Here is a 13,790-nt window from a genome sequence, read left to right as displayed (position 1 = left end):
CACCACGCCACCTGCTGGCCTCAAATGCTACCCAAATAGGTATCCAGAATCCAGTATTTCCTACAGTATTTCCTACCCTCTTTATTGCTTCCATCTTGGTGGAAGTCATTATCATTCTTTAACTGGATTACTACAATAGCCCTAACAGATACTCTTCTACATTACATTGTTCCCATACGGGCCATTCTCAACACAAAAGCTAAAGAGATTTCACTAAATTATGTCAGCCCATGATCTGGCTGCTCACCACCAATCTGATTTCACTTCCTACCACTTCCTTCTCTCCCCCACCATAGTCATAATACCATTCCACGAATAGGCCAGGCCCAGTTCTGCACTGGCCAAGGTTTTATATCAGTATTCTTTCCCAGGATTATACTGCAATCCTGCAAAAGTCACTTCTGTCAGGGAATATCAACTGCAAAAGATCTTATTCTGCCAGTCTTGTCTGTATTAAGGACATATACTAAGAACTTTGCCTTTAAATCTTTTTCTTTAAAATCATGAACCTCGGGAAACTTTGCTGTTTTAAATTAACCAGAGACTATAAGAACAGAAAAAATGGCAAGGTCTGTAAAAGATCAAAATACTGAAGAAATATCAGGATATTTCACTCTGTTACAGTTAATCCAAATCTAAATAGAATTAAAATTTGCTCAAGTATTGTTTGAATACATTTTTCTGAAAGCAGTTCTTTCTTACTTAAAAGCAGATATAATAAATTTAGCTGTGTGCACTGTGTCCCTGTTAGCTTTAACAATCCACACACCACTTAACCCCCTTCTAGTCATTGTTCAAAAGCCACCTCAATGAGAATCATGCTTAATCATCTTATTTAAACTACAACTTGTCCATTAACATCTCCGATCCCAATCACTCCAAATCATTTTTTTTGAAGTTTCTTTCTTTCTTCTGAAAGAAGAGGTGAGAGATACAGAGACAAAGAGAGAAAGAGACAGGATGCCCAAAAGGATCTGCATGCTGCAATCCACCCGTCCTTAGCCTGCTGGGATCATGGAAACATATGTACATACATAGCATGTACATGAGTCCTCAGGATACAAACCCAGGACCTTCCCATGTAGTTTCAGCTCTGTGGACCACTGCATTAACACTGTACCACCCACAGCTGGCCAAATCCTTTTTATCTTTTTCAATTTTTTTCATTTTCTTGTAAATTTTTATCTTCTATTAAGTAATTTAAATACCATGAGTGCTGTTTGAATATGAGATTCACGGAGAGGGATTTTTGTCCATTTTGTTCACTGATCTGTTTTTCTTTCTTTTTTTGGAGAGGTTTTTTTACTATAAGGCGTGTGCGCTTGCCAGACAGACAGAGAGACAGAAAGCAAGAAATCACCCCCCAGGGGGAATGGCCACACTGCAATCCCTTCTCCTCCATTCTCCTCCCGCGATCTTGGGCACGCACGCACACACACCTGGCGTGACTTTTAAGCCATCGGGTCCGGGACGTGAACCGCGGTCGACTACATGGGAGTCCAGCGACACAGCCATTACGCTAAATGCTGGTCCCATTGATCTATTTTTATTAAGCGCCTTATAATACCGAACATAGGACAGACACTAAACCCTTTGTTAAATGAACATCTGACACTTGAACCACCCAGGTCAACCTGGAGAGAAATATTTAAATTAGCAGAGGCCTATTAACAACCAAGTTTAAAATAAAGTATTATAATTTGAATGAAAGGTCAAAATAAATATTTTATACATACCAAATTTAATTCCCTTTAAATTCTACTGATTGTGACTAGACTGAAAACTGACTGAAATATTAAAATATAACCCCATTATGAACATTGAAAAGATTTTCTTAAAAGTGCTGTTACAATATTTACCATTTATAGCCTGTGAAAGTTGAGTCTCATCATTTAAGAAGTCGAGTAATGAGGAATCTTGTTCATTTTCAGACTCATCGATTTCATCTGATGAAACACATTCTCTATCTTCTTCAGAAAGTTCTGCTTCATCATCTAAAAACTTCCTAGCTACACGCTAAGACAAATTAGAAAACATGAAGATACTCATGAAGAATCATTTCCTTTCCTGATTTGTAACAGTTCTAAAACAGATTTCTTGTGTTTAAGATAAAAAATAATAATGGTGGAAAGCTGTAAAACAGGAACGACAAAACAAACAAACAAACAAACAAACAAAGGGAACCAGCAGTTAGCGTAATGGCTATGTCGCTGGACTCCCACATAGTCGACCGCGGTTCGTGTCCCGGACCCGGTGGCTTAAAACTCACGCCGGGCGCGTGTGCGTGCGTGCCCAAGATCCCGAGAGGAGAATGGAGGAGAAGGGATTGCGACGTGACCATCCCCCCTGGGGGGTGATTTCTCGCTTTCTGTCTCTATGTCTCTCTCTGTCTGTCTGGCGAGCGCACGCGCCCTACAGTGAAAATCTCTAAAAAAAAAAAAAAAAAACAAAAAAACAAAAAGGAACGACAAGGTAGCCTATCTACTTAAAATTTCTCTAATAAGTAATATAAAGTACAAATCAGCAGGTCAGTTTCCTGAATGTTTCTTAATAACCAGAAAGTCTCCTGAGTCTTTCAGGTAATGAATTTTTGCCAGGAAAAATATTGCACTACAAAGGACTGAGCAGAAGGGAAGGGCACTCAGAATTACTTTTCAAGTATCTGAATATTGAACAGGAATAAGAAAAACTAATAATGAGTATAAAAGCAAATATTTTAAAGCTCAGAGTTTCTTCATTTAGAACCACAAGTTCTTGTTACACTTTGAGTTTCTTCTTCATCTAGTCATTCAAAGTAACACAATACTGGGCTGGCTCTGTGGCATGAGGTAATGTGCTATTCAAGAACAGCTGCATCCCACATGGCAATCATGGTTCAAATCCTCAACCCAGCTGGTCTGAGACACACCAAGCATACGCACAAGTGCCCCAAGTCCAATGGGCTGGAGGAGTAGAGAAAGGGGAACACAATGTGACTAGATTCTGTGGAAGGGGCTTGCTCTCTCTTTCTCATGTGTGCATACATGCTCTCTATTGTGAATAATGGGAAAAAAATTAAAACATAATACTACAAGATTAAGTATCAACACCGAAAGACCCCAAAATACCACACATGTATTAGAGACAATCTTTCACAGATAGCTAGTATATAATCACTTAGAATGAAATATTTTAAGGCAAAAAAATTGCTTTTAAAAAGGGGGATTTAAAAATGGTTGGCATTCCTACAGTTCCTTTAAATTATTAAAGTATTTAAATTTGTTTTTTCTTCTCTCATTTAAGTCTTAACACCTGTTTAAGTTATGTTTCCACCTTGCATGGTTTGTAAATTTGCCCAGAAATAAGGCCATTATTGAACTACTACAAAACTAGAAATGGCTATTTTAATGCCACGATCTTTGCTACTGCTTGTGGATTCTCCACTGAGATGAATGAGAATTTGAAAATGAAACTGTGTTGTTCGCTAGGACACTAGGTTTGCTATGAAGTATAACAAGTTGATTTGGAACAACAGAATTTCACCCTATTCTGAATTTTGTTTTTGTTTTTTGTTTTTCTTTTGTAAGGTAATTAACCAGTCCCAGGAAGGATCTTTCAGTTATATAAAGTTTTGTTTTATAAAAATATACACATATACTTTGAGTTTTTGTTATATTTTTTAAGTCTTCTTTTTTTTTTAGTTTTTGTACTACAGGGCATGTTCGCTCACCAAGGAGTGACAGGGACAGGGAAAGAAATGAAAAATCACCCATAAGTGGGGATGGTTATGCTGAAATCCCTCCTCCACCATTCTCACCTTGGAATTTTGGGCACGTGCGCACACATACTGGGCATGTATTTCAAGCTGCTGGGTCAAGGACTCTAACCGTCCATGTGGGGGCAGTGTTTAACCACCAAGCCTGCCACCTGCTGGCCTCACTTTAAGATTTTAATTCCAAAAAAAAAAAAGATTTTAATTCCAGTTGTTTGTTTTTTTTTAAAGTAACTACTTTTAAAGTTTTGAGTTTTCTATAAAGGAAATATATAGAGAAATCTAATTTTATGTAAAAACTAATAATGATCTTTAATAACTGAAAATGTAATAATAAACTAAAATAAAATTACCTTTAGATGACTCTTTCTCTTTTGGATTTTGATGCTTCTGCTGGCATTTCTGTTAGAACTTTTGAAATCTTCTAGTTGTGGATAAGGTTTGTGAAAATTCTCACTCTCATCACTAGATGATAATTCTAACTATAATAATTTAGCAAAATTATTGCATAAGAATAAAAAAATTGAATTATCTTAGTGCATTTCTTAAGGACTGCTGCTTTTATTTTAAGTATGGGCACAGTATTTTCTTCTTAGAAAAATAAAATTGCTCTTATAACTCAGAACCATGTTATAAATATATATTACTTAAGAATTTTAAAACTGATGTTAGGTAATACAAGCTGCCACACATTAAATTAATATAAATAATATTAGTACATGTAGTTTTTCAATTTAGTATTACATCCAAATCAGTCTCAATCAATGTACAGGAATCCTTTGTTCAAATCAAGAAACAACACAACAATAACAAATTTTGATATGAGGCCTACCAAAATGTCTCTTAAAGAATGATGCAATTAGCCTTAAGACCTACACATCTACCTAAACTTCAGACAATTAATGATTGTGAGACACTGTCACTTCACTATTACAAAAACATAGAAATTGCCATGTTGTCTTTTCTTCCCTAAATTTATGACAGATTTGCCAAATAGCTTAAGCTAAAAAACAGTGTTATCCTGGATTCAGATCCATTCAATAATTCACTCAAAGAATAAGGAGTTAAAAAAACTGATCTAGATTCTTTTCTACTTTTTCTCCATGGAACTCTTTCATCTTTATAATCTAATAATACAAGGATGCTATTTCCCAACCCTGGTTATTCTGTAAGCTACTCATCTGTTGAGAAGGTCTTCTCTTCTCCATCTTTTGCCTACCACATAGATTTTAAGATTCAACTAAGGTGATCCTTCAAGTAGCTTGCCAGAATTGCCAACAGCTAGGCTAAGCACTAACCCTTTCTCATCAATCAATTGTTCACTTATCTATCTCTATTAGACAATAGGTGACTTAAAACAGCATCAGGATATATTCTTTATAATGTCACCAGCATTTCACACATTAGATACATAGCAAGTATTTAGTAAACATTTGTTGAATTGCTTAAGTATAATCATAAGAACAAGATGATTTGTAAAGGGAATATAAAATTATTTAACATTTGTATTTACTCTGCTAAGAAAATTTTACAGCAAGTATATCTGTGCAAACAGAAGATAGAAATTCTAAACACATAGGATATGTAAATTTTTCTGTTAACTTTAATGCTTATAAGATCGAATATACCTATATTTGCCTATATATTTTTTCTTGTAATATTTATTCAAATGGAATTTTGTTTTCTATATATCATCCGTTATTTACTTACTCTGTTTATAGGAACCCTGCGTTTTTTGACAGCATGAAGTGGAGAATCAACTTCACTTTTCTGATCCTGCATGACATAAATAAATAAATACATAAAAACAACAAAAAAAAGTATTTTATATGATTATATTATTGTAATTACTGAATGACTCACCTCAGGTGACTTTAAAACATTTCCTCTTGGTTTTTTACTTTTTCTTCGGAAAATCTCATCATCTTCACTTTCATTACTTGTCGGTAATTGTTCGTCTATAATTTATTTTAAAAAATGGACTCTGATTATCCAATCATAAATGTAGAATGTTCATAAGATAATAAGTAAACTCACGGCTGATGAAAGGGCTCAAGATAAGCCCCAAGATATGCTTTGCAACACTAGAAACAGACACCATCTAAAGTGGAAAAAGGAGATGATATTCCAGCTTCTTCTAGTGCCACTACCTACAACTGCCCATCTCCACCCAGGCCCAAGCTTACAAAGTTTTCTATTACCTGCTCCATATGATCAAGGCTATAAAAAGAGATTCTTTGCCACAAGGAGTGGATCTGCTCAGGTCTTGCCAGCCTAGTACTCTCGGTACTCTTGTTAAGCCCTAGCTTCTGCTCTGGTAAATTCTGCCTCTGGTAAATTCTTTTACCACCCATACTCTGGCCTCACTGCAATAACAGCCTGTTTTACTGATGGCTATAGTAACAATTGCTTTTGTAAGTTCTCAACATTTATTCACTTTTTAAAAGAGTAGTCCTATTGCCTAGTGGTTAAGAAAGCTGGATCCCTCATAGCTGACTTCAGTTCAAATCCTGACCTTAGTGGTTTGAAAAACACGCTGAGAATATGTGTCCCAAATCCTGACAGAATGGAGAAAAGAGAAGAGATTGCAACATGACCCTGCTCCACTGGGATGCTCTGTCCCTCTCCTCCCACCCACACTATTTCTTTGTTTCTCTCCGGAGAGCATACCAGCCCAGTAGTAATTTAAAAAATAAATAAAAGATAATTTTTCACAAGGGTGGCCAAAAGAATCAGCATGGAAAGGGACAAAAGTAAAACAGCATGTGTGAGGAAAATAAAAGACAATAGCTTTTGCTAGTAAACACATATTTGAATGAGTTTCGTTTCATAAATTGATAATGAGAATGGAGGAAAGCAAAATGTAATTTTATTAGTCAGTGGCATTAGAATTCATTTGTAAAACCTACTATTATCTTTCTGCCCTTTGTGACTTACCCTCTTTCTATAATAATTGAAGGAGTTGAGCATGAGGATGCAGGCTATAAATATGAAATTATTTTGGGACCAGCAGGTGGTGTAAAGGCTGTCGCTGGACTCCCATGTAGTCAACCGCCATTCGAGTCCCAGACCCAGTGGCTTAAACTCACTCCGGGCACGTGTGCGTGCATGCCCAAAATCCCAAGAGGAGAATGGAGGAGAAGGGATTGCGGTGTGGCCATACCCCCGGGGGGCTGATTTCTCGCTTTCTATCTCTCTGTTTCTGTCTTTCTGGTGAGCACACGCGTCCTATAACAAAAAACTCTCAAATAAATAAATAAATTTTAAAAAATAAATGCAATGCTGAAAAAATGTTTTATGTAAATATGATACAAAAATAGAAAAATGATCTCACCTGCCCATTAACATGGGCTTAAAATACAAGAATTAAAGCAGACATTGAAGGCTCACAGACAACATACACTTAGAAGTGGACCAGCCGGTTGCATGGTGGTTGGGGTTGCTAGAGTCCACAAGGCCTACTGCATGGTTGAGTCCTGGACCTGGCAGCTTGAAAATCATGCTGGATATATGTGTGTGCCTAAAATCCCAAAAGGAGAAATGAAGGAGAAGAGACTGCAGTGTAGCCATCTCTCATAGGAGGTGATTTCTCACATCCCCTTTCTCTCTCTCTCCACAGCTATCGCACATACCCTTTGGCAAATTTAAAAAAATAATAATAAAGAAAAAGAAAAAAATACATGTGTTATGACAAATTGCAGGATAGTCAAGTTTTGAAAACTATACTTACTTTTAGAACTTACTTTAAACAAACTTCATCTTAAACAGAACATGAAATATAGCCTCAATGCTAATGAGAATAATATGATAATGAAAAGATTTATAAAGAAAATTGCTTTTATCCAGTAGCTGCTTTTTCCTCAGCCATAAAAAACAAAATTAATAAATGGCCTGATATAATAATCCAGAGTTCTGTAGTAGAACTTTAAGGTTACCACTCCTTTGTTAAAATTTATTTATTTATTCCTGAGAGAGACACAGACACCACTAACAGTGTCTATACCCTGCAATCCACCTCTAGTCTTGGCTGTAACACACTGCACATGGCACGTACTCTCTAGTATGCTCAGGAAAGTCCCAGGATGCAAACCCAAAACCTTCCCCATGTGGGTCTAGTCGTATTACTACTTTACCATCAGCAGGCCCATTAACTAACTTTAATGCCAAACACCTCTCACTATATTTCCTTCTTTTCTTGTTAATGTAAAGTTACATCCCAGATGGGACCAGCAGTTAGCACAATGGCTAAATGTATATAAAGACCTTAGGACTGTACTTGATTTATATTAATATTAAAACACACACATACACGGGACCTGCAGTTAGCATAATGGCTATGTCGCTCGACTCCTACGTAGTCGACCGCAGTTTGCGTCCCCTGGACCTGGTGGCTTTAAACTCACTCTGGGCATGTGTGCGTGCATGCCCAAGATCCTGATAGAAGAATGGAGAAGGAATTGCGGCGTGGCCATCCCCCCGGGGGGTGATTTCTCACTTTCTGTCTCTCTGTCTCTTTCTATCTGGCGAGCGCATGCACCCTATAGCAAAAATCTCTCCAAAAAAAAAATAAATAAAAGTAAGTTACATCCCAGAAATACAAAGATTCCTCTCTGGATCTTCTGAAGCCTAGTCTCAATTCTCTGAATACAATTTTTTTTTTTTTTTTTTGGTTTTTGCCTTTGGGGACAGAGAGAGAGAGAGAGAGAGAAAGTAAGAAACCACTGCCCAGGGGAGACAGCCACACAGGAGTCCCTTCTCCATTCTCCTCCTGGGACCTTGGGCATGCATGCACACATACCTGGTATGATTCTCAAGCCACCAGCATCTGGGACTTGAACTGCAATTGGCTATGTGGGAGTCCAAAGATGTAACAGCTATGCCATCTGTTGGTCCCTCTAAATGCAATCTTATTTCTCAAATATTTTGCTACATAAATCCTCTACTTCAAACTATTCCCTCAGAATTTTACACTTCCTTTCCCTTTCGTTATTTCAACACATCCAAATTCTCTTCACTATTTTCAATATCTCCAAATCATAAATATTCCAGAGGAGCCAAAATGAAAGTCTGCATTGTAAACGAAGTCTTTCCAATCTATTCTAACTCAAAATCCTTTCATCATCCTGGGAACCTCCTAAACTATATAGTGATATATATATATATATATATATACCACCATAATTGTTTATGTTTTACAACCAAGGACAAGGGCCAGGTTGTTCACTTCTTTGTATATTTCAGAGTCTAGCAAAATAAATTTCCCATGGCATGTATTCCATAAATGTATACAAAATAGCCTTGTACTGGCAAAATCAACTTAAAAAATACATCAAGTGTGTGTATATACATAAATTATTAAGAACACTTGATGTATCTTTTTCTTGATATAAATAATAATATATATACACACACATATATACACTTGTATTTATATAAAATTTATATATACTAAAACATTAAAGTTGGAAAAAATATAGGAGTATCTCTAGAGCTATTATTCTCAAAGAGTTATGGGCTTTATAATGATGGTATCTTACCTTTAGCAGAATGATGACAGGATTGACTCAGAAAAATTTGATGACTGCTTTTAGCCTTTTCCAGAGAAAGTCCAGAATTATTAAAAGTTGAATTTAATGTTTTTCTTAAACTTTGTAGATTGACTTTTTCACCATTAGAATCTGGCATCTTAGGCACTTCCTTTTTCGTCTTAGAAAATGAATCCAATGTATTTGATTCAGAAAGTGGTGTACTTTTAACTTTTTCTCCTACTGGCAACAAAAACTGAGAATAACCAGGAGACATACATTCTTTAGTTTTTGCTGTATTCAGTGGAAAACATGCAAAATTTGGACTCTGCATATCTTTACTTGATGGGATGGTAGTGGTTCCATTCCTAAAGTCTGCAACATTACCTCTTAGTGTTACTGCTTGATTTGAAACATAATTTGTATCAGTTTTCTCCTTACTAGGTAAATACCTTCCAGACAGATCACCCAGAAGTTTGTTTTTTCTTGTATCTGATATATGTTCTGATATTTCATCATTGGAATCTGAGCTACAAAATCCTAAATCAAAGGTAACAGAAAATAAATCCCTAGAGCAATCAAAAACATGTTCATCACTGTTCAGCTTTTCCTCACGTATACCTCTTAAATCTTCATGAGATTTCCTATGATTAGTATCATCAATAATTGGATCATCAGGTTCAGAAGTATTGTCTAATAAAAGTTCATCGGAAATTAAGAACTGAGAGACTAGAGACATTTCACTTATAGCAGTTTTGTCTGACACACAGAAAGATTTGGATTTACTATTCAAAGGAGAAAGGCTCACATCATTAAACTCTGTATTAACATCTTCAAATAATGGTAAACTTTCATCCTGATCTGTGAACAGTACTGGGAGACCATTGTTATCAACATCATGATTATTCTCTTCAACTAAATTTTCTGCAGGGCCGATGGACATTTGAATATGATTATTAGGTGCCAAATTTTCATTTTGAATATCTTCATTTACTTTATCATCATTGTCACAGAAGCATGGCTCATCAGAAATCTTATTTGTTTTTTCAGAAGAATGAATAATATACTTAAGTGAATTCAATTCAAAATTTTCTTGAGAACTCACTGAATGTGACATCAAACAAGGTTTCTTACTTCGTGAATGCTCTGTATCAGGTGGTAAAAGCAAATTATCAAGTGCAGAGTCCTTAGCAATTTCATATTCTAAATCTGAGAGTTCACTGAGAGGAGGAGGGGAATAAGACAAAAATCTTTCCACATTAGCTAGTACCTCTTTTGTTAGTGAGTGACAATTATAAAATTGATTATCTGTTCTAGCTAAATTAAGTTCTTCTTCAAATGGAAGAAATAAATTAAGTGAAACAGATTTCTCATCACTAAAACTGTTATAACCAGAATCTAAAAAACTTCCAGCAAATAAACTGGATTTATTTGTAAACTGACACTCTGTTAATAGTACACATGGCTGATTAATAACATCTTCATTAATAGTACATGTGTTACCAACTTCATCGATATCTGACATCTTTTTATCATTTAGTAGGTCTACTTGAAAAATATTTTCGACAGTAGAACTTCTGTCAGTTTCTAAAAAATCCATAATGCCATCAATAATTTTCTTTTTAGGCTGTTCTTTTTTCATTCCTTTAGATACATTTTTCTTCAATGAAATACTTTTAATAGGTTTGACATGAGATTGCTTTAAAATTTCAGCACATTCTTCATCAGATTCTATCATTGAAAATGAACTGCCTTGATTTATATTCTTTGTGAATGAAGAGTTCCTGTGAGTAGTAAAAATACTGTTTACAAGATTATTATATTCGTTTCTGGGAGCTCTAAATGTTGAACTAACATCTTCCATTTGTAAATAAGATTTGATTTCCAATTCATACTTGCATTCTCCCTACAAATGAAAAAAATGAAGTTATGGAAAACAAAACAGAAAAAAAAGTCAATTCTAAGAGATGAATTTCAGTTTATATTATAATATTTTCTAAACCTTACATTATTCAAATGATTTGTATACCTTAAAATATTTGTCTGATAAACAAATGTCTCTACTATGAAATTACTATGTTCTTTCATTAGTTGCTTTTTCTGTACCCAGTACTTAATCCAGACAACCTGTGATAACTATTCATAGAAACAACCAAGTAAATGAAGACATAGGAATATACACTAAATTTCTTTAACATTTAATTAAACAATTATTCTACTTTTTAAAAAATAGACATCTAAGAAATTCATACATATTAATGAAAAGCATGTATTTGTTAAATTTATTCTCTTAATGATAGTAACTATGAGTAACTTAGAATTTCTAAAATAATGGTACCATATGTTTATTAGGCTTTCACAGACTACACATCTATATTAAAATTATATTAAAAATTTATTATTATTATATTGAAATTTTCACCTATCTAAGTTGGGAGCTAAAACTACAACCTCTACCATTAGTTGTCTTCCCCAAGAATACTACTTTAGTCAGGATTTCTCTGCTATTCCTAGACTTAGGCAGTTCTAGCTCCACTATTTTGAATAATAAATATAATATAAGCAATGTTTGTCTCTTTCTTTGTACAAGGGTACTTCAAAGAGTTCTGGGAAAACTGAATTAATGTATGAGTGTATTTTGGTGCAAAAGCTTTTTATTAAATCCATGCATAGTTATTTCATAATGCACACTTTCCAAGAATTTTCTGAAAACACCTTATATATATATATATGTTTGACACGGACAGTATATTTCATCTGGTTTGTTCTTCAAGCAAAATATTTTATATGGTCTGTTCACTCATGGGAACTGGAACAGACCATTGAATATAGAAGATAATAAATATATTTTAGGCAGAGGACAAACAAATAAATGTATGAATGTGTGCTAATTTGATGGCACACATTTTGCTGAGATCCAGAACTAATTATTTTATTCACATGTATTAACAAACAATTGTTAATAATAAAAACAGTAGCCATAATTTATTGAGTACTTACTATGCGCCAGTTACTAGTACTTTATGTGTATTAACTCATTTAATCCTCAGCATAACCCTATGAAATAGGTATTATCATTATCTCTATTTTATAGATGAAACAGAAAAGTTAAGTATAGGCACATAATTAGTCAGAAGTGGAGTTAAGATTCTAATCTAAGCATTATGGATTTTACTCTCATAATAGGTTTAACTACAGTCTTTTGAGGAATAACAATAATAATAATAAAAAACTGGTCGAGAAGGGCTATGGGGTGGTATACTGCTAATGCGACTCAACCCATAAGGGAAAGATCCTGGGTTTGCATCCCAAGACCTTCCTGGTCATTCTAGGCTCACACGTGCGCATGTCTTTGATCTGGATCAGCTGAGTTTAGAGATAGATGGCAGTATACAGACTCTGTTGAAGATGCCTGTCTGTCTGTCTCTCTCTCCTGTAAGAAGTAAACTTTACCAAAAGAAATAAAATAAAGAAAAGAAAAGAAACTGTTCAAGAAATCAATAATAACCTAAACTACCACTAGGATATACGATAGATACAAAATGACCTAGGCGATAGAAAATATTTCAAAAAATCCTAATCCAACAAGAATCTTAAATGAGCTTCACAAACAGTTTACAGGAACCATTAGGTATATTAAGATTCGACTCTAGTCTATATTTATTTACTCATGATATTCTTCTTATTATTAAGTCTACTTCTTCTAAGACGAAAACTAGTTCCTACTGAGATCACAAGGGACCTATACTGAAAACAAAATATATCTAGTTATAACTACTTAAAAATAAAGGTTAAGAATTCTAGTTTCACCACTGTACCAGCAAGAGAAGTTTACGATAAAAACCTACCTCTTCATGTCTCATTCCTTCTATCATTTGCATGATGCTTATAAAATGGTGGCATCTATCTGAATGGTCAACTTGATGTGTAGGAAAAGGACGATCTTGCCACACTCTCCATTCAGAGAGAGAGAGTTGATAAATTCCAGTGGTTGGTTCTTCAGCCTTGATTAATTTTAAAAATAATAAAAATGATGAAAGTACATACACTTACTCACTGGGATTTCACCAACTGATTTTAAAAAACACTTACTGTACAGATAATCAGCCTAATGTAAATAATTTTAATTCACTTAAGTATTTTCCACTAAAATCTCAGGTGATAAAAAGATAATTACATCAAGTACAAAGATGTGCTTTTAAATATATTCATTTTTTTTTTTCTGGAGAGGTTTTTGCTATAGGGCGCGTGCGCTCACCAGACAGAGAGAGACAGAGAGACAGAAAGCGAGAAATCACCCCCCAGGGGGGATGGCCACGCCACAATCCCTTCTCCTCCATTCTTCTCTCGGGATCTTGGGCACACACACACAGCGCCCGGCGTGAGTTTTTAAGCCATCGGGTTCGGGACACGAACCGCGGTTGAGTATGTAGGAATCCAGCGACATAGCCATTATGCTAACTGCTGGTCCCTTAAATACATTCTTTAAAAAACTGCTACATGAGCTAGAACTT

General features: G+C 35.0%; 1 protein-coding gene across 1 annotated transcript in view; it reads right to left on the bottom strand.

The window, feature by feature from the left end:
* FANCM (FA complementation group M) overlaps positions 1-13,790 on the bottom strand; it is a 65,473-nt gene that overhangs the window by 18,482 nt on the left and 33,201 nt on the right. Inside the window, exons 13-18 of the mRNA XM_006160604.3 lie at positions 13,125-13,280; positions 9,289-11,182; positions 5,615-5,709; positions 5,462-5,527; positions 4,105-4,233; positions 1,860-2,016 (exon numbers count right to left, since the gene is read on the bottom strand). Coding sequence (XP_006160666.1) covers positions 1,860-2,016; positions 4,105-4,233; positions 5,462-5,527; positions 5,615-5,709; positions 9,289-11,182; positions 13,125-13,280 — 2,497 coding nt within the window. The remainder of the gene's footprint in view (positions 1-1,859; positions 2,017-4,104; positions 4,234-5,461; positions 5,528-5,614; positions 5,710-9,288; positions 11,183-13,124; positions 13,281-13,790) is intronic.

The sequence above is a fragment of the Tupaia chinensis genome, unplaced genomic scaffold (genome assembly GCF_000334495.1).
Source record: "Tupaia chinensis unplaced genomic scaffold, TupChi_1.0 Scaffold000691_1, whole genome shotgun sequence".
Lineage (NCBI taxonomy): Eukaryota > Metazoa > Chordata > Mammalia > Scandentia > Tupaiidae > Tupaia > Tupaia belangeri.
This window is presented reverse-complemented; position numbering and strand designations above follow the sequence as displayed.